Raw genomic sequence first — 21,397 nt, 5'->3', positions numbered from 1 at the left:
GTGGTAGAGGATGTGTGGATCAGGTGTTTGCTTTGAAGAATGTATGTGAGAAATACTTAGAAAAGCAAATGGATTTGTATGTAGCATTTATGGATCTGGAGAAGGCATATGATAGAGTTGATAGAGATGCTCTGTGGAAGGTATTAAGAATATATGGTGTGGGAGGCAAGTTGTTAGAAGCAGTGAAAAGTTTTTATCGAGGATGTAAGGCATGTGTACGTGTAGGAAGAGAGGAAAGTGATTGGTTCTCAGTGAATGTAGGTTTGCGGCAGGGGTGTGTGATGTCTCCATGGTTGTTTAATTTGTTTATGGATGGGGTTGTTAGGGAGGTGAATGCAAGAGTTTTGGAAAGAGGGGCAAGTATGAAGTCTGTTGGGGATGAGAGAGCTTGGGAAGTGAGTCAGTTGTTGTTCGCTGATGATACAGCACTGGTGGCTGATTCATGTGAGAAACTGCAGAAGGTGGTGACTGAGTTTGGTAAAGTGTGTGAAAGAAGAAAGTTAAGAGTAAATGTGAATAAGAGCAAGGTTATTAGGTACAGTAGGGTTGAGGGTCAAGTCAATTGGGAGGTGAGTTTGAATGGAGAAAAACTGGAGGAAGTGAAGTGTTTTAGATATCTGGGAGTGGATCTGGCAGCGGATGGAACCATGGAAGCGGAAGTGGATCATAGGGTGGGGGAGGGGGCGAAAATTCTGGGAGCCTTGAAGAATGTGTGGAAGTCGAGAACATTATCTCGGAAAGCAAAAATGGGTATGTTTGAAGGAATAGTGGTTCCAACAATGTTGTATGGTTGCGAGGCGTGGGCTATGGATAGAGTTGTGCGCAGGAGGATGGATTTGCTGGAAATGAGATGTTTGAGGACAATGTGTGGTGTGAGGTGGTTTGATCGAGTAAGTAACGTAAGGGTAAGAGAGATGTGTGGAAATTAAAAGAGCGTGGTTGAGAGAGCAGAAGAGGGTGTTTTGAAATGGTTTGGGCACATGGAGAGAATGAGTGAGGAAAGATTGACCAAGAGGATATATGTGTCGGAGGTGGAGGGAACGAGGAAAAGAGGGAGACCAAATTGGAGGTGGAAAGATGGAGTGAAAAAGATTTTGTGTGATCGGGGCCTGAACATGCAGGAGGGTGAAAGGAGGGCAAGGAATAGAGTGAATTGGAGCGATGTGGTATACCGGGGTTGACGTGCTGTCAGTGGATTGAATCAGGGCATGTGAAGCGTCTGGGGTAAACCATGGAAAGCTGTGTAGGTATGTATATTTGCGTGTGTGGACGTATGTATATACATGTGTATGGGGGTGGGTTGGGCCATTTCTTTCGTCTGTTTCCTTGCGCTACCTCGCAAACGCGGGAGACCGGGAAAAAAAAAAAAAATGTTCTTATGAGGAGAGTAATGGAATAAAAGACGTATTATATGTTGAACCAAAAGTCAGGTTAAAGTAATATATTAAGCGCTAGTAGCATCTCTGAAAAAGGAATGTGTAGAAATTTACAAAGATTGTGGTTTTTGAATTTGAAGAGTTGCTTTTGTGTATTTTAGATATATTTAATGTAGATGGATAAAGTGACTTGTTTCCCACAGGCCTACCTGCGCCACCTGCAAAGCAGAAAACATGAGAATATAAAATATTCCTTCCATGCCAAGGGTGCTGCCATCCTCCATTTCCTGAGGGCCGAGTCAAAAGTAAGTCCCTTTTTGGTTGTTTCTTGCATGATTGAGTTTGGATGTTTCTACTTTGCATGATTTATCATTTGACATGAAATAATGGCTTGAAATGAACTAGATTCTGTTAGAACCAGAAAAAATAGTGCAAAAGATGAACATTCTTGTGAACTTTACTTGCTTTAATATTTTGACCTTTTTTCCACAGTGGAAGGCTTTAGAGGATCATTAGTATTTTATGATAAATAGTATGAGTATATAATGCTGCTGTTTTGAATGGTAATGTTTACATTCCCCAAGCAACTTTACACACTTCCAAAAATAGACCTGAAAATTGGTCTTCTTGTGCCAGATAATCTGAATGGTCTTCCTTTTAAATGACCCAATAAGTTTTTGAACCCTGCTTATGTTCATTGATTATCAGCGTATAAATAAGGATTTTTGTGTACAACCTATTTTAAGATTTTATGATTCTCTGTGAACCAAGTCTTTAGTGAATTTCAGTTATCATTGACTTGTTTTACTGTTTTTATTGTCACTGCTACTAATGTACTTGTCTATGGAAAAGAAAGGGACTTGACACATTTGGAAGTTGCTCAATGTTTAACTCTCAGTCTGAGGTCTAGTTTTCAACATGAGGCTGAAATCTTCTCCAGTTGTCAAGCTGATTAGCAATTGCAGTCTTGGAAACCTTTAGCAGAAAGTGTGCCACTTACCTCATTTTCTCCTTTGTTCATTCTCTACTGCATTGGCATTTGTGTGTAAGTTAAAAACTGATTATTTTGCTGACTTTATAATTGAAAGTACTTATGAGTTCTTTTAGTATATCTAGACATTTTTCCCCACATACTGTACAGTATAACATTCTTTGTGCTACGAGAATACATAAAAATTATCATATGTGCCTTTGAAGGAATATTTTTTTTCGATATGCAATCACTGTTGTCAAACTTTTGGGCATACTTCCCACCTTTGCTTTTCATTTTTTGCTTCCACACAGGGCTGGATCGTTTTCCCAGTTGCAAGAAAGTTCATTCAGGGATCAGGGTTCACATGGCTGCAGTTTATTCTCTGGTTGTGTGTAAATTTATTAATAGTACAACAACTTTCATTTGGGATGCATAGGTTGTCTAAGAGTTTGGAATAGACAGAGAAAGAGTCTGTTTGAATACTGATAGTCTGGGAATTGAGATTAGATTTTTTTTCATAAAATTGTTGTCTTTAAAACTCACAATGATGCTTTATATTACATTAGATTTTCACTTTTTCTTGCAGTTAGCATCACAACGACAAATGTTGAAGAACCAGAGAAGGGGCATCAAAGGACCCATAATGCATTGCCGCAAGTGTCAGTGTGAAGTCTTTGGCTATACCCGGGAACATGCCAAGACTGTAGAGCATATTGTAAGTTGTGGTCATTGTATTAAAGTTAGAGGAATATAGACATAGTCAATTAAAGTTCGAATGATCAAAAAAAGTATTTGATTTATACACCAATAGGTTTAGAGAATCATTGACATGATTTGGCTTAATGGGTGTAAGTGACTTAACCATTTGAGATGTAAGGTGACATTTGGTTGTGGACGATCCAGGTTGGTGACCAACACTTGATACATAGTGGTGCTGTTGTCTTTATCTTGAACTTTCCCCTGTGAAGTCAAAACAAAAAATGAATGTTGGCTGTAACCTATTTGGCTCCTTGATACCTTGTTTTTCAGATAGGGGTGAAAGAGTTAAGTTGCCCATTTTCTGAAATGATAGAAGGGTTAGGAGATTGTATAGGGCCTTAATAGGATGGAGTGAATTAGAGCTATCAAATTACATTGAGAGTGATCGAAGATTTGGATTACATTTTATTGGTGTTTGGATTTATGAGAAAATACTGTAAAAGAATAGAAGGGATGAGTACAAGTGTGTGAAATGGACATAGGTATGTGGATTTCCAGATTACTTTAAAGGCGGCAGACCAGAGAATGAGGGAGTTTGATGGATAAAAGAGTAATATTCTGAGTTTGAAGTTGGATATTGGCATGAGTAGAAGTGAGAATATTTAATGAGGTATGTTATTTTTTTCTAGGCGCTGAAGAATTTCTTACGTGTTCAGTGTTGCAACAACACGTACTTCAATAGGGCAGATCTTGAGGAACACCGTCTCTCCCTCATCCATCTTAAGGTAAGCTCTTCTGAAACATATATCCTCTTTGTCGAACTTTCCTCACATAATCTCTCCATATGTCATATAAAATGGTTTGCAACTTATGCAAGGAAATACTCTTATCTGAAATGTGGGAAATAGCATATGATTGGTAGGTTTATATGTACATAGAAAGAAAATTTTTTGGAATCTGTATGTAACACTACATAAATATTTGTGTTAAACCATATGAATTTGGTATTCTTTTGGGTTCAGATTTTTCTAGCAAATTGAAAAGTTTAGTTATGCATCTTTTGCTGCCTTGAGTATACAACAAAGCATTTAGAATATAGGAAATGCCAAAAATATTTCATATTTTATCCCTGGGGATAGGGGAGAAAGAATACTTCCCACGCATTCCTTACGTGTCGTAGAAGGCAACTAAAGGGGACGGGAGCGGGGGGCTCGAAACCCTCCCCTCCTTGTATTTTAACTTTCTGAAAGGGGAAACAGAAGGAGTCAAGCGGGGAGTGCTCATCCTCTTTGAAGGCTCAGATTGGGGTGTCTAAATGTGTGTGGATGTAACCAAGATGAGAAAAAAGGAGAGATAGATAGTATGTTTGAGGAAAGGAACCTGGATGTTTTGGCCCTGAGTGAAACGAAGCTCAAGGGTAAAGGGGGAGAGTGGTTTGGGAATGTCTTAGGAGTAAAGTCAGGGGTTAGTGAGAGGTCAAGAGCAAGGGAAGGAGTAGCACTACTACTGAAACAGGAGTGGTGGGAGTATGTGATAGTGTAAAAAAGTAAACTCTAGATTGATATGGGTAAAACTGAAAGTGGATGGAGAGAGATAGGGTGATTATAGGTGCATATGCACCTGGGCCTGAGAAGAAAGATCATGAGAGGCAAGTGTTTTGGGAGCAGCTGAGTGAGTGTGTTAGTTGTTTTGATGCACGAGACCGGGTTATAGTGATGGGTGATTTGAATGCAAAGGTGAGTAATGTGACAGTTGAGGGAATAATTGGTGTACATGGGGTGTTCAGTGTTGTAAATGGAAATGGTGAAGAGCTTGGAGATTTATGTGCTGAAAAAGGACTGGTGATTGGGAATACCTGGATTAAAAAGAGAGACTTACATAAGTATACTTATGTAAGTAGGAGAGATGGCCAGAGAGCGTTATTGGATTATGTGTTAATTGATAGGTGTGCGAAAGAGAGACTTTTGGATGTTCATGTGCTGAGAGGTGCAACTGGAGGGATGTCTGATCATTATTTTGTGGAGGTGAAGGTGAAGATTTGTAGAGGTTTTCAGAAAAGAAGAGAGAATGTTGGGGTAAAGAGATTGGTGAGAGTAAGTGAGCTTAGGAAGGAGACTAGTGTGAAGAAGTACCAGAAGAGGCTGAGCACAGAATGGAAAAAGGTGAGAACAAAGGATGTAAGGGAAGTGGGGAAGGAATGGGACGTATTTAGGGAAGCAGTGATGGCTTGCGCAGAAGATGCTTGTGGCATGAGAAGCGTGGGGGTGGGCAGATTAGAAAGGGTAGTGAGTGGTTGGATGAAGAAGTAAGATTATTAGTGAAAGAGAAGAGAGAGACATTTGGACGATATTTGCAGGGAAATAATGCAAATGACTGGGAGATGTATAAAAGGGAGCAAATGGGAACTTCAGTGAAGGGCGCAAATGGGGAGGTGATAACAAGTAGTGGTGATGTGAGAAGGAGATGGAGTGAGTATTTTGAAGGTTTGTTGAATGTGTTTGATGATAGAGTGGCAGATATAGGGTGTTTTGGTCGAGGTGGTGTGCTAAGTGAGAGGGTTAGGGAAAATGAGTTGGTAAACAGAGAAGAGGTAGTAAAAGCTTTGCGTAAGATGAAAGCCGGCAAGGCAGCAGGTTTGGATGGTATTGCAGTGGAATTTATTAAAAAAGGGGGTGACTGTATTGTTGACTGGTTGGTAAGGTTATTTAATGTATGTATGACTCATGGTGAGGTGCCTGAGGATTGACGGAATGCGTGCATAGTGCCATTGTACAAAGGCAAAGGGGATAAGAGTGAGTGCTCAAATTACAGAGGTATAAGTTTGTTGAGTATTCCTGGTAAATTATATGGGAGGATATTGATTGAGAGGGTGAAGGCATGTACAGAGCATCAGATTGGGGAAGAGCAGTGTGGTTTCAGAAGTGGTAGAGGATGTGTGGATCAGGTGTTTGCTTTGAAGAATGTATGTGAGAAATACTTAGAAAAGCAAATGGATTTGTATGTAGCATTTATGAATCTGGAGAAGGCATATGATAGAGTTGATAGAGATGCTCTGTGGAAGGTATTAAGAATATATGGTGTGGGAGGCAAGTTGTTAGAAGCAGTGAAAAGTTTTTATTGAGGATGTAAGCGTCTGGGGTAAACCATGGAAAGCTGTGTAGGTATGTGTGTATATTTGCGTGTGTGGACGTATGTATATACATGTGTATGGGGGTGGGTTGGGCCATTTCTTTCGTCTGTTTCCTTGCGCTACCTCGCAAACGCGGGAGACAAAAAAAAAAAAAAAAAAAGATGTTTTGGGAGGAGGTGAATAAAGTGCGTAATGGGAACTTTAGTGAAAGGGTTAATGGGAGGTGATTACAAGTAGTGGTGATGTGAGGAGATGGAGTGAGTATTTTGAAGGTTTGTTGAATGTGTTTGATGATAGAGTGGCAGATATAGGGTGTTTTGGTCGAGGTGGTGTGCTAAGTGAGAGGGTTAGGGAAAATGATTTGATAAGCAGAGAAGAGGTAGTAAAAGCTTTGCGGAAGATGAAAGCTGGCAAGGCAGCGGGTTTGGATGGTATTGCAGTGGAATTTATTAAAAAAGGGGGTGACTGTATTGTTGACTGGTTGGTAAGGATATTTAATGTATGTATGACTCATGGTGAGGTACCTGAGGATTGGCAGAATGCTTGCATAGTGCCATTGTACAAAGGCAAAGGGAATAAAAGTGAGTGCTCAAATTACAGAGGTATAAGTTTGTTGAGTATTCCTGGGAAATTATGTGGGAGGGTATTGATTGAGAGGGTGAAGGCATGTACAGAGCATCAGATTGGGGAAGAGTAGTGTGGTTTGAGAAGTGGTAGAGGATGTGTGGATCAGGTATATGCTTTGAAGATTGTATGTGAGAAATACTTAGAAAAGCAAATGGATTTGTATGTAGCAGTTATGGATCTGGAGAAGGCATATGATTGAGTTGATAGAGATGCTCTGTGGAAGGTATTAAGAATGTTTATTCTTATCCCTCCACCTTTGACACGTATATTCTCTTGGCCAGTCTTTCCTCACTCATTCTCTCCATGTGACCAAACTATTTCAAAACACCCTCTTCTGCTCTCTCAACCACACTCTTTTTATTACCACACATCTCTCTTACCCTATTCTTACTTACTCAAACCACCTCACACCTCATATTGTCCTCAAACATCTCATTTCCAGCACATCCACCCTCCTCCGCACAACTCTATCCATAGCCCACGCCTCGCAGCCATATAACATTGTTGGAACCACTATTCCTTCAAACATACCCATTTTTGCTTTCCGATATAATGTTCTTGACTTCCACACATTCTTCAGCGCTCCCAGAACTTTCGCCCCCTCCCCCACCCTATGATTCACTTCACCTTCCATGGTTCCATCCGCTGCCAGTCCACTCCAGATATCTAAAACACTTCACTTCCTCCAGTTTTTCTCCATTGAAACTTACCTCCCAGTTGACTTGTCCCTCAACCCTACTGTACCTAAAACCTTGCTCTTATTCACATTTACTCTCAGCTTTCTTCTCTCACCCACTTTACCAAACTCAGTCACCACCTTCTGCAGTTTCTCACATGAATCGGCCACCAGCGCTGTATCATCAGCGAACAACAACTCCCCTTTCTCTGGGGATAGGGGAGAAGGAATACTTCCCACGTATTCCCTGCGTGTCGTAAAAGGCGACTAAAAGGGGAGGGATCGGGTGGCTGGAAATTCTCCTCCTCTTTTTTTTTTTTTTTCCCAAAAGGAGGAAGAGAAATAGGCCAGGTGAGGATATTCTCTTAAAGGCCCAGTCCTCTGTTCTTAATGCTACCTCGCCAACACATGAAATGGCAAATAGTATGAAAGAAAAAGTAAGATGTATATATATGTATACGTTGAAATGTATAGGTATGTATATGTGTGGATGTGGATGGGTTGGGCCATTCTTTCTTCTGTTTCCTTGCGCTACCTCGCTAACACGGGAGACTGCGACAAAGTATAATAAGATAAAATAAAAAAATTAATTAAAGAATCTTCAATAAAAGGTAAAAAGAAACTTCAGACTTATGAGAAATATTGAGGATAAAAGAATACTGTACAGGTAAACGAATTCTACATGCTATGCTGACATACATCTGACTTACGTGCATTTCTAAATCGGACTGGTCAGTAAGAACGGAACTAGGATGTATATTGTGGAGGGGGTGTATATTGCTCTGATGTGTTAGAAATTACAAACTGTATATTGCTAGCTTTTTGGTTAAGTAGCACGGCATTTCCATGTAAATTAAAAGAGTCTGTATTCCCACAGAATCAATTAGAACTTGAACAAAAACTCAAGAAGGAAGAAGAAGAAAATGCAGAAGACATAGGCGTTGAAGAAAATGGTAAGTTTTGTGATATCTGCTTCAATCATGACTCGAGTCCTTATTAGGATGATCTTGCTGTAATATAAACGTGTGGCATGACCATATCATCTACATCCTGGAAACCTTACATTATGAATTTTACAGTCTACTTCTCAGAATCTGGGAATGTTGTGTAGGTGCCCCTTTTAGCATTTTTACATCTAAGTCTCTCTTTAACATGCCCATCAAATAGAAAACAATCTAGTGGTGCCTGTTTATCATCTACACTACACTCATATTTATGTATATCTCTCTTTTTAAACCATTTACTCCCAATCTCCAGTGCTTTTCATGCACACAACTTAAGTTTTCACCATTTTGAGTCACACTGGATGCCCCATGTTGCCTAACTATATCCTCAGCTACCACATAACTTACTCCTCACTCAAATTACCCATAATTATTACTTGATTCCTCACATCAAAATTGCTAGAGACACACGCACACACGCGTACATGTATGCAAACCTCAGGCACAATAATGGTCTCACTTTCTCGAGCTGTCATGTATAGTACACCAAAATCATAGCCCCCATCCACAGCCAAGTCCTATAGACCTTTCTGTGGCTTCCCTTGAACACCTTGTATGCACAGGTTCACTACATTGACAGCATGTTACTGTATGTATACCTCATTGCTCCACTTTGCTGTACCTCATGCACACTTTTCAGCCTCTTGAATGTTCAGGCCCAGATAACCCAAAGCTTCTTTCACTTAATCCTTCTATATCCTTAAGCTGTTCCTCCCTTGCCCCATCTACTTTGGTCATGTATATCCTGTTAGTCTGTACTCACTCATCTGTATATGGTGAAACTGTTTCAGTACATCTGTCATACTCTGCATTCTATTGTGCATCTCTTACCCTGCCATGTGGAGTGGGCAGAGTTGATCTTGTAAGGACAAGATCAACTCTGCTCACTCCACATGCTGCAATTAGATATTTCATTTCCAAGACATCCACTATCGAACATTTACATATGGGGCTCTAGACTCATTTCTGTACAACAGCATGACTACTATACAATTGCATGTGCCTTTCTAACACAGACAGTGACCCTTACTTTAACACATGCCTCAGTACACATTTGCAACTATTTTGCTTAACACTCAGAATTTTGTGGATGGTCTCATTCATCATTGAAATGTGTTGAAAGGTTCATGAAAAGATGTTAAAATTTATTCTATTTCATTTTTTTCTGCAGAGAGAGGAAAGCTGTTTGGAGAGATCATAGAGCAGATGAAGAAGAGAAATCCACTTGCAGATGTCACAAGCCCAGAATCGCTTACACCATATGATCCTGCTTTACCTCACGGTAAGTTTACATTTTACAGCATTACTCTGCTTGGAGATGCTAGATGTGACAGGTTAATAGAAAAATATGACAAGGTATGTTTGGATCAGTGTAGAAAGTTGGATGAAGGAATAAGAAAAGGTTTTAAGTAAAGAATTTATTTTGCCAACTTACTTGTTTATGGATGGGGTTGTTAGGGAGGTGAATGCAAGAGTTTTGGAAAGAGGGGCAAGTATGAAGTCTGTTGGGGATGAGAGAGCTTGGGAAGTGAGTCAGTTGTTGTTCGCTGATGATACAGCGCTGGTGGCTGATTCATGTGAGAAACTGCAGAAGCTGGTGACTGAGTTTGGTAAAGTGTGTGAAAGAAGAAAGTTAAGAGTAAATGTGAATAAGAGCAAGGTAGGGTTGAGGGTCAAGACAATTGGGAGGTAAGTTTGAATGGAGAAAAACTGGAGGAAGTAAAGTGTTTTAGATATCTGGGAGTGGATCTGGCAGCGGATGGAACCATGGAAGCAGAAGTGAATCATAGGGTGGGGGAGGGGGCGAAAATTCTGGGAGCCTTGAAGAATGTGTGGAAGTCGAGAACATTATCTCGGAAAGCAAAAATGGGTATGTTTGAAGGAATAGTGGTTCCAACAATGTTGTATGGTTGCGAGGCGTGGGCTATGGATAGAGTTGTGCGCAGGAGGATGGATGTGCTGGAAATGAGATGTTTGAGGACAATGTGTGGTGTGAGGTGGTTTGATCGAGTGAGTAACATAAGGGTAAGAGAGATGTGTGGAAATAAAAAGAGCATGGTTGAGAGAGCAGAAGAGGGTGTTTTGAAATGGTTTGGGCACATGGAGAGAATGAGTGAGGAAAGATTGACCAAGAGGATATATGTGTCGGAGGTGGAGGGAACGAGGAGAAGTGGGAGACCAAATTGGAGGTGGAAAGATGGAGTGAAAAAGATTTTGTGTGATCGGGGCCTGAACATGCAGGAGGGTGAAAGGCATGCAAGGAATAGAGTGAATTGGATCGATGTGGTATACCAGGGTTGACGTGCTGTCAGTGGATTGAATCAGGGCATGTAAGCGTCTGGGGTAAACCATGGAAAGTGCTGTGTAGGTATGTATATTTGCGTGTGTGGACGTATGTATATACATGTGTATGGGGGTGGGTTGGGCCATTTCTTTCGTCTGTTTCCTTGCGCTACCTCGCAAACGCGGGAGACAGTGACAAAGCAAAAAAAAAAAAAAAACTTGGGTGTATTGTGTCTCATGTTTTTTTACTTTCTGTTTGTTTTTTATTATATGGAAGCAGTTATGGTCTTTTTTTTTTCAGTGCAAGCTTGTGTTACTTGCTTCACTACAACTCATCTGTTCTAGTGTCTACTTTTTACTTGTATGTATACATAGACCAAAATGTAAGGGATTAGCTAAATGTGTTGGAAATGAAGTGTTTGAGGATAAAAAGTGGTGTGAAATGGGTTGATCAAATAATAAATGGTGGGGTAAAAGAGAGCTCTGGTAGTAAGAAGAGTATGTATGATATAGCTGAAGAGGATGTGCCGAAATGGTTTGGAGATACAAAGAGGAAAAGGGAGGAAAGGATGAATAAGAGAATATGCATGTCAGAAGTGGAACAAACAAGGTGAAAGGATGGAATGAAAGATGCTTTAAATGCTTAGGGCATGAAAATGCAGGAGGGTGTGAGGCATGCAAGGGATAGAGTGAATTGAAGTGATATGGTTTACAGGTGACAATGTGTTTTTACTAGGCTGAATTAAGGCGAATGAGGAAACCACACAAAGTTTTGTGGGGCCTGTTTGTGGTTAGGAAGTGCTGGTTTTCATGCATTGTACACAACAGCATATGAGTGGGTGTGAGTGAGAGTATTTCTTTGTCTCTTCTTGCACAACCTCAAGCATATATGAGAAAAATTGTTAAACTCATCCATATCATTTTTCTCATTGCAAGCTAGTATTGTACTTCATACCAAATTCTTTGAGTTATTCTCTTTTTGTTAATCTGTGACTATTAAGGTTTAGAGTTGGTCTGTAGTAAAGCATTTTAAAATAATCGCATTTAGTAAATGTATGGATTAGGGGTAGCGATATTCTTGTGAGGATGCTAGGGGAATGATTACATGGATTGAGTATATTGATTAGGGCTAAGTATTGTAGATGAGGATGGGAGAGGATTGATTCTTGATTGTACACTGTCCATATGTTCTTTTTGTGGGGGTGTTATTGAGAATGGCATCTTCATTTGTATTTCAGGTATCAATATGGTTTGCAAATTAAGAAATAAGGAAGTGTTCGTATTAGTATAGAATTTCTTTTTCACTAATATATTAAACACAGATCTGAGGGTGTGCCTGATTAAGCTGTGAGGCTGTGTGCTCTTGATCCACACATGTAATTCGGAATGGAACTATTAATAACTGACAGAAAAACTGAATTGTTTATGGTATCATTACTGAAGTATGAAAACTTTCCCTATGAGTAGAATTATCCAGTTTTGTGTATCCTCTGATAAATAATAACTGCCATGAGGCCTATACCCTTTTCTTATGACTTGCGAATGCATAATATCCCACTATACTGTAGTGTAGAGTATACTTTCTTTCATATGAGTTCATTATTAACTGTGTGCACGAGGTAGCATCATGATTAAGGGAAAAAATCCTCGGTAGGCTCCTTTCTCCGTACCTTCTTTTGGAAAGTATTACTGGAGGGGATGATTTCTTGCTCCACCATTTCCACCACTCTTAGAGGTCTTTTACAACATGTGGGAGATATTTGGGCAGTATTCTCTCTCCTCTTTTCCCAGGTATAAGTATTTTTTTTTTTTTATTATACTTTGTCGCTGTCTCCCGCGTTTGCGAGGTAGCGCAAGGAAACAGACGAAAGAAATGGCCCAACCCCCCCCCCCATACACATGTATATACATACGTCCACACATGCAAATATACATACCTACACAGCTTTCCATGGTTTACCCCAGACGCTTCACATGCCTTGATTCAATCCACTGACAGCACGTCAACCCCGGTATACCACATCGCTCCAATTCACTCTATTCCTTGCCCTCCTTTCACCCTCCTGCATGTTCAGGCCCCGATCACACAAAATCTTTTTCACTCCATCTTTCCACCTCCAATTTGGTCTCCCTCTTCTCCTCGTTCCCTCCACCTCCGACACATATATCCTCTTGGTCAATCTTTCCTCACTCATTCTCTCCATGTGCCCAAACCACTTCAAAACACCCTCTTCTGCTCTCTCAACCACGCTCTTTTTATTTCCACACATCTCTCTTACCCTTACGTTACTCACTCGATCAAACCACCTCACACCACACATTGTCCTCAAACATCTCATTTCCAGCACATCCATCCTCCTGCGCACAACTCTATCCATAGCCCACGCCTCGCAACCATACAACATTGTTGGAACCACTATTCCTTCAAACATACCCATTTTTGCTTTCCGAGATAATGTTCTCGACTTCCACACATTCTTCAAGGCCCCAGAATTTTCGCCCCCTCCCCCACCCTATGATCCACTTCCGCTTCCATGGTTCCATCCGCTGCCAGATCCACTCCCAGATATCTAAAACACTTCACTTCCTCCAGTTTTTCTCCATTCAAACTCACCTCCCAATTGACTTGACCCTCAACCCTACTGTACCTAATAACCTTGCTCTTATTCACATTTACTCTTAACTTTCTTCTTCCACACACTTTACCAAACTCAGTCACCAGCTTCTGCAGTTTCTCACATGAATCAGCCACCAGCGCTGTATCATCAGCGAACAACAACTGACTCACTTCCCAAGCTCTCTCATCCCCAACAGACTTCATACTTGCCCCTCTTTCCAAAACTCTTGCATTTACCTCCCTAACAACCCCATCCATAAACAAATTAAACAACCATGGAGACATCACACACCCCTGCCGCAAACCTACATTCACTGAGAACCAATCACTTTCCTCTCTTCCTACACGTACACATGCCTTACATCCTCGATAAAAACTTTTCACTGCTTCTAACAACTTTCCTCCCACACCATATATTCTTAATACCTTCCACAGAGCATCTCTATCAACTCTATCATATGCCTTCTCCAGATCCATAAATGCTACATACAAATCCATTTGCTTTTCTAAGTATTTCTCACATACATTCTTCAAAGCAAACACCTGATCCACACATCCTCTACCACTTCTGAAACCACACTGCTCTTCTCCAATCTGATGCTCTGTACATGCCTTCACCCTCTCAATCAATACCCTCCCATATAATTTACCAGGAATACTCAACAAACTTATACCTCTGTAATTTGAGCACTCACTCTTATCCCCTTTGCCTTTGTACAATGGCACTTGCACGCATTCCGCCAATCCTCAGGCACCTCACCATGAGTCATACATACATTAAATAACCTTACCAACCAGTCAACAATACAGTCACCCCCTTTTTTAATAAATTCCACTGCAATACCATCCAAACCTGCTGCCTTGCCGGCTTTCATCTTCCGCAAAGCTTTCACTACCTCTTCTCTGTTTACCAAATCATTTTCCCTAACCCTCTCACTTTGCACACCACCTCGACCAAAACACCCTATATCTGCCACTCTATCATCAAACACATTCAACAAACCTTCAAAATACTCACTCCATCTCCTTCTCACATCACCACTACTTGTTATCACCTCCCGTTTGCGCCCTTCACTGAAGTTCCCATTTGCTCCCTTGTCTTACGCACTATTTACCTCCTTCCAGAACATCTTTTTATTCTTCCTAAAATTTAATGATACTCTCTCACCCCAACTCTCATTTGCCCTTTTTTTCACCTCTTGCACCTTTCTCTTGACCTCCTGTCTCTTTCTTTTATACATCTCCCACTCAATTGCATTTTTTCCCCGCAAAAATCGTCCAAATGCCTCTCTCTTCTCTTTCACTAATACTCTTACTTCTTCATCCCACCACTCACTACCCTTTCCAATCAACCCACCTCCCACTCTTCTCATGCCACAAGCATCTTTTGTGCAATCCATCACTGATTCCCTAAATACATCCCATTCCTCCCCCACTCCCCTTACTTCCATTGTTCTCACCTTTTTCCATTCTGTACTCAGTCTCTCCTGGTACTTCCTCACACAGTTCTCCTTCCCAAGCTCACTTACTCTCACCACCCTCTTCACCCCAACATTCACTCTTCTTTTCTGAAAACCCATACAAATCTTCACCTTAGCCTCCACAAGATAATGATCAGACATCCCTCCAGTTGCACCTCTCAGCACATTAACATCCAAAAGTCTCTCTTTCGCATGCCTGTCAATTAACACGTAATCCAATAACGATCTCTGGCCATCTCTCCTACTTACATAAGTATACTTATGTATATCTCGCTTTTTAAAAGGTATAAGTATAGATAATATTAAAGAAAGTTGCATGCCAGATTACACTGGATTCACTCTATGGAAATGTAGTTAATAACAATGAGGAAATTGGATAGATAAAATAAAAAATCCATTTATCAGCAGGATTTGAACTGTGCTGGGTCTGCTCATGATATAGAGTCACCATTACTAACCACTTCCCTGTGGAAGTTATATAAGATATTGATGTTACATACCATAGAAGAATGAGTTCATTATATCTTGGATGTAAGTTTCATGGAAATATATTGATTTGGACGATCATTTATGGAGCTGTAAATGATTGGTTTTCATTGCAAGAAAATGATTTCTTTTCTTTCTGTTTTTTCCTGTTTCCAGTGGGATGGTTTAGAAGCAAATACATGATCTAACAGCTAATAAGGAACCCAGCGGCTAACACAACCATAATTTTAGTCATAAGATAATTTGTGTTTCATTCATATGTGTATACTTTTCAGGGTTGAACTTCATAAGCAAGAAGTCATATTACAGGTGTAAGGTTTGCCCTGAGGTTCGACTGATTACTGCCAAGGAAACAGAAGAGCATTTTAAATCCCTTGATCATTATGACAACTTGATGACTCATCTGAATGCTGTGGAGGTGAGTTCTCAGTTCCAAGGATGGACAAGAATGGTGGACCACACATGATATGTATTCACTTTTGATCCACATTTGTACCAAATATTTTTCACCAGGAAATATGTGCATTATAATTGACTTATGTACTTAAGTCTTTATTCACACCACCTTTACAGATATATGTAGCCTTTGTTATCTATCTATCTCTGACAACTGTTCCCAGGTAGAACTCCCTCGTGGGGTTGGCCACGGCAGTAGAGTCTCCATAACTAGTTTGCTGGAGTCTCTGTTGCAAACTATTCTAGGTCATACATTGGCTTCTTCATCAGCAATACTTAACACCAATCAGTTTTCTCACTTAATCCAACTGTTTCCTCCATAGTTTACTAAAAGTTAGTCCAACTTTTATCATTCCTTAGTTATTCAACTTTGTATCTTTGCCATACTGTCACTTAATTCCTTCACCTTTCTTTCGAACATAATGCTTCTCTTTACATGCTCCCACATGATATTTTGAATGCCAAGATGTTTTGTTGTCTGTGCACAATTGATCTGAAATTTTTATGATTACACTTTACCTGCCAGTCAGAATTAAGTATAACAAAAGTGCAAACCACACAAAACAAAGCACTCATGACAGTCACCAACTGCCTAACAACCAGAAACATTCAACAACTGCATAAAAAAACGAGAATCATTCCAATACAATCTCATTTAGATTACAAGACACCAGGACCACACCTTGAATATGCAGTCCAGTTTTGGTCCCCCAAATTCATAAAAGACGAGGAAAAATTAGAGCAAGTACAAAGATGCATGACAAAATTGATCCCATCCCTTCGAAATCTGGCATACGAAGAGAGGCTAAAACGATTGGATCTCTTCTCCCTTAAAAAACATAGACTTCACGGTGACTTAATCCAAGTGTTCAAAATTCTGAACAAGTTCGATAAAGTTAATCTTGAACATCTTTTCAAAATACAAGAAAATATTGTTACCTGGACAAATGGAATAAAACACAAAGCTAAAAGATGTAGTACGGATGTGGGAGAAACTTCTTTTCTTATAGGTGTGTTGAGCACTGGAATAAAGTACCATCAGATCTAGTGAATGTTAAGACTATAAATACCTTTATAGGTTATTTAGACAAGTATTTCATAAATTCAGGTATACTCTGTGAAAAATGCCAGAAATAAACTGCAGCAGTGATACTTTAAAAACTGCTGAGCAGAATTACATTTTCTTGTCAAGTTAAAGAAAAAAAAGACCCAGTTGTGGGCCAGTCAGGCTTCCTGTTGTCTGTCTTTCTCATGTAATCAGTCCAGAGTGCTTGGCATTCAGTTCTTTGCAACAGTACTTGACCCTCTGCATCTGAACCACTCCTTAACAAATCACCCATACTTGTGAAGCATAATTTAGGGAGAGTGGATGAAATTTTTTTTTTTGTATTGGGTGCTGAGAGGTTCATTTTTCAGCTTGTTTCCATTTTTAGAAATTGAATTATAAGGAGAGTGTTGTTCAACCCCAGCACAAGCCCAGAATAGTTGGCTTCTACAATAGCAGGAAATACTATGGTAGCTTCCTTACTCTTTTATTGTGAGGGATAGGAGAAGAGAGGAAAGTGATTAGTTCTCAGTGAATGTAGGTTTGCGGCAGGGGTGTGTGATGTCTCCATGGTTGTTTAATTTGTTTATGGATGGGGTTGTTAGGGAGGTAAATGCAAGAGTTTTGGAAAGAGGGGCAAGTATGAAGTCTGTTGGGGATGAGAGAGCTTGGGAAGTGAGTCAGTTGTTGTTCGCTGATGATACAGCGCTGGTGGCTGATTCATGTGAGAAACTGCAGAAGCTGGTGACTGAGTTTGGTAAAGTGTGTGGAAGAAGAAAGTTAAGAGTAAATGTGAAAAAGAGCAAGGTTATTAGGTATAGTAGGGTTGAGGGTCAAGTCAATTGGGAGGTGAGTTTGAATGGAGAAAAACTAGAGGAAGTGAAGTGTTTTAGATATCTGGGAGTGGATCTGGCAGCGGATGGAACCATGGAAGCGGAAGTGGATCATAGGGTGGGGGAGGGGGCGAAAATTCTGGGGGCCTTGAAGAATGTGTGGAAGTCGAGAGCATTATCTCGGAAAGCAAAAATGGGTATGTTTGAAGGAATAGTGGTTCCAACAATGTTGTATGGTTGCGAGGCGTGGGCTATGGATAGAGTTGTGCGCAGGAGGATGGATGTGCTGGAAATGAGATGTTTGAGGACAATGTGTGGTGTGAGGTGGTTTGATCGAGTGAGTAACGTAAGGGTGAGAGAGATGTGTGGAAATAAAAAGAGCATGGTTGAGAGAGCAGAAGAGGGTGTTTTGAAGTGGTTTGGGCACATGGTGAGAATGAGTGAGGAAAGATTGACCAAGAGGATATATGTGTCGGAGGTGGAGGGAACGAGGAGAAGAGGGAGACCAAATTGGAGGTGGAAAGATGGAGTGAAAAAGATTTTGTGTGATCGGGGCCTGAACATGCAGGAGGGTGAAAGGAGGGCAAGGAATAGAGTAAATTGGAGCGATGTGGTATACCGTGGTTGACGTGCTGTCAGTGGATTGAATCAGGGCATGTGAAGCGTCTGGGGTAAACCATGGAAAGCTGTGTAGGTGTGTATATTTGCGTGTGTGGACGTATGTATATACATGTGTATGGGGGGGGGTTGGGCCATTTCTTTCGTCTGTTTCCTTGCGCTACCTCGCAAATGCGGGAGACAGCGACAAGGTATAATAAAAAAAATAAAAAAAAGGAGAAATATTATTTGGAACTCTATATATACAACCTCCAAATGACATTATCATTATTCCATTGTGTTCTGTATTTATGAAAAGTCATTTCCCATGAATTCTTTCATGAGTTTAGGTTATAAAAAAAAATTTACTAACCAGGCCTCTTTTATTTTGATGTAGGAAGAAAAAGAGAAGAAAAGGCTTGAAGAGAAAGCTAAAAAGGAAGAACTTAAGAAGAAACAAGAAGAAGAGGCAGCTAAAAAGAGAGAAGAAGAGTCAGATGCAGCAAAGAAGAATGGGGAACAAGATGACGGGGAAGAAATAAGCTTTGAGGACATGCACAACATGGAAACTGTAGATGAAGCCTCAGAAGATGTGGACATGGATACAAGTGCAGAGGCCAGTAATGGAGCAGCAAAGGATGAGCAGATGCACAGTGATGAAGAGGAGGAGGATGAGGATGAGGGGGTGGAAGATGATGAGGAGGAGGAGGAGGAGGAAGAGGATGCAGATAAGCTGGAAAAATGTGTAAGTTATTTATATATAATCCTGAATGATCAACTGCTCCCACTCAGCTGAACTCCAGCCATACCAGGGATTTCTTATGAAATGCACATTATATTCACTTTCCACACCACAACCCATACCATCAACAGCTGAGACATTAAAAAGAATATTCAGTCTCCTCTACAAGCAGTTCATTTGCTGCACCCTAAAGTACAACTCACCTGCTTGGTTGCACATATTTTTAAATGCTAACATACTAGAAGTACAAACAGCACAAAACAGAACTTTGGATTGGTCAGTGATTTTGTAGCAACCACAAACATGTAATACCTGCACAATACAGTCCCATCTCAACATACTAAGCTCCCAATTCTTTGCAAAAGCTTGTGGTCCTTCCTGCCTGGAACTTTTAATAACTAGCCACCAGCCTCCAAACCTAAATTCAAAACTCACCCCAGCCTCACATTAAAGCAGCTTGGAATTACAAGTCCCTTTTCCCCCCAACAGAAATATTCACGATCTTATTATTTGCCAAGTGCTAATCGATTGCCCCTGCAACTTGGTCTTAATGTCTACTTCACCAGATATACCTTTGAAAACAGTTTGGGATAGTCTTTACCTCTCTTTTGACTTTATCATCCACAAACTAATCTGCTATAAATTCACCTATTTGGTAATCCTGTTAACATTGACCATTAAATGTGGGCATTGTCTTTTGGTAATCCTGTTAACATAGATCATTAACTGTGGGCATGTGTCAAGGGTGTGATTTTAGCATGGTTTTATATAGTATTTTAATGGAGATGGCATTGCATGAGATGATAGCAAGGAGGGGTGGTGTTGGAGTGATTCTCAACCATGGAAATGCAGTGGAAATTGCTGCAGGGTTTGTATGCATATGATAATGAAATTAAATGTGAATGAAGTAGATGCTAGATTTTGCAAGGGAAGAGTGGCCAGGTTGTAAAGTTTGCAAGGTGATGAGCTGTAAGTTGTGAATTTGTTTAAGTATTTCAGAGAAAAGTTTAGTGAAGATGACATTGAGAAAGCTAAAGTTTAAAGTAGTCATGCAAGAAAGAGAAACTTGTGTGCTGAAGGCAATGGTGAACAGAAAGAATTTAGATGTAGTGTGTGCAAGAAGCTTGCGTGAAGGATTACTTGTCTCATTGCTGATTTATGGTTTTGAAACTCTAGTGCATATTAGTCAGGAGAGGGAAGAGGTAATTGAGATGGGAAATTTTTATTGTAGTTCATGTGAGGAGAAGAGAAGAAACACTAAGGATGTGAGAACGCTGTGATATGAAGTAGTAGCACATGGATGGAAGTCCATTTTGGATGGTACAACCATGTTGAATTTATGGCAGTTGATAGGGTGGTCAAAAAGATATATAAAGCAGTACATTAGATGGTCCAAGTAGAGTTCTAGTTACTAGAAGAATGATTGGGTATCAGATTTTTTGGAAATGTATTGTGTACAGAGGTGATTTGACGAGATTTTGATGTGGATGTCAATTTTTCAATATAACGCTCGAGACATTGGTTGAAGATGTGCATGAGGGATTACAGAGGCTGTTTTTACTTGATTCACCTCGTGGAATTAGGAATAATATAATGTAAAGTAGGTCTTGACAGATCCATAAAACAGCAGAAATTGTGATATGATCGTGCCATGTCTTCTTTTGGAGTTTTGAGATGTTGAATCATTACTCAGGATGTCCTGATTTCATATTTCCTAAATAAAATCCATATTGTTTAAGTTAAAATTTGTTTATAGGATGAAAGTGTACATTTGGATGAGGTTGGAGAGTCTATAGCAGAGAATGAGGAGGACCCTGATTTCAAGAAAAGGCTTGTTAATACCATCTCTGATGTTGTCAAGGAAGATGATGAAGGGTGAGTAGTTTTTAAAAAATCATGTATTACACCTTGTGAAGTTATCGATAGTCTCCATCCCCACACCCTGGGCTGTGCCCAGGCTGCTGGATTGGGTTGTTGGTCACCAGGCCATTGGAAGCCCCCACAGCATGACAGTAAAATTTGTAGGTACTTGTCTATTGCACTCTTGAACTTCTCTGCCTTGCATTCCATGCTGTCTTTGATAGATGGCAAGTTGTTGTTGAGTCAGACCTTGGGTGGTTTCTCATTTTGTGCTTATTGCACATTTGTATTTCAGAGGTAATATTATACAGGCTTCCATGCATATCATACCAGTGGGATGAACCTTACCTTTAAGGATTTTTCAGGTATGGATGATGATATACTTCTCCCATCTGTGCTTGAGGGAGTACAGCCTGAGTGATTTCAGTGGTCCCCAGTTATTCAGTTCCTTTGCCTCAATATGGGCTGCAGAAGATCTCTGGACACTTCCAAAATCTTCAGTTTTGCCTGCT

The 21,397-nt window shown here is 40.3% G+C and overlaps 1 protein-coding gene across 1 annotated transcript in view; it reads left to right on the top strand.

Moving 5' to 3' along the window:
* The window catches only part of LOC139748309 (uncharacterized), a 69,727-nt gene extending 48,789 nt beyond the window's left edge, over positions 1-20,938 (top strand). Inside the window, exons 9-16 of the mRNA XM_071661319.1 lie at positions 1,580-1,681; positions 2,936-3,064; positions 3,738-3,833; positions 8,359-8,434; positions 9,657-9,767; positions 15,628-15,770; positions 18,681-19,028; positions 20,782-20,938. Of these exons, the coding sequence (XP_071517420.1) occupies positions 1,580-1,681; positions 2,936-3,064; positions 3,738-3,833; positions 8,359-8,434; positions 9,657-9,767; positions 15,628-15,770; positions 18,681-19,028; positions 20,782-20,904 (1,128 nt within the window). The 3' untranslated portion in view covers positions 20,905-20,938. The remainder of the gene's footprint in view (positions 1-1,579; positions 1,682-2,935; positions 3,065-3,737; positions 3,834-8,358; positions 8,435-9,656; positions 9,768-15,627; positions 15,771-18,680; positions 19,029-20,781) is intronic.
* The last annotated feature ends 459 nt before the right edge of the window (positions 20,939-21,397 follow it).

The sequence above is a fragment of the Panulirus ornatus genome, chromosome 73 (genome assembly GCF_036320965.1).
Source record: "Panulirus ornatus isolate Po-2019 chromosome 73, ASM3632096v1, whole genome shotgun sequence".
In the NCBI taxonomy this organism is placed as follows: Eukaryota; Metazoa; Arthropoda; class Malacostraca; order Decapoda; family Palinuridae; genus Panulirus; species Panulirus ornatus.
The sequence above is the reverse complement of the archived record's forward strand: the minus strand, read 5'-3'. Positions and strand labels throughout refer to the sequence as shown.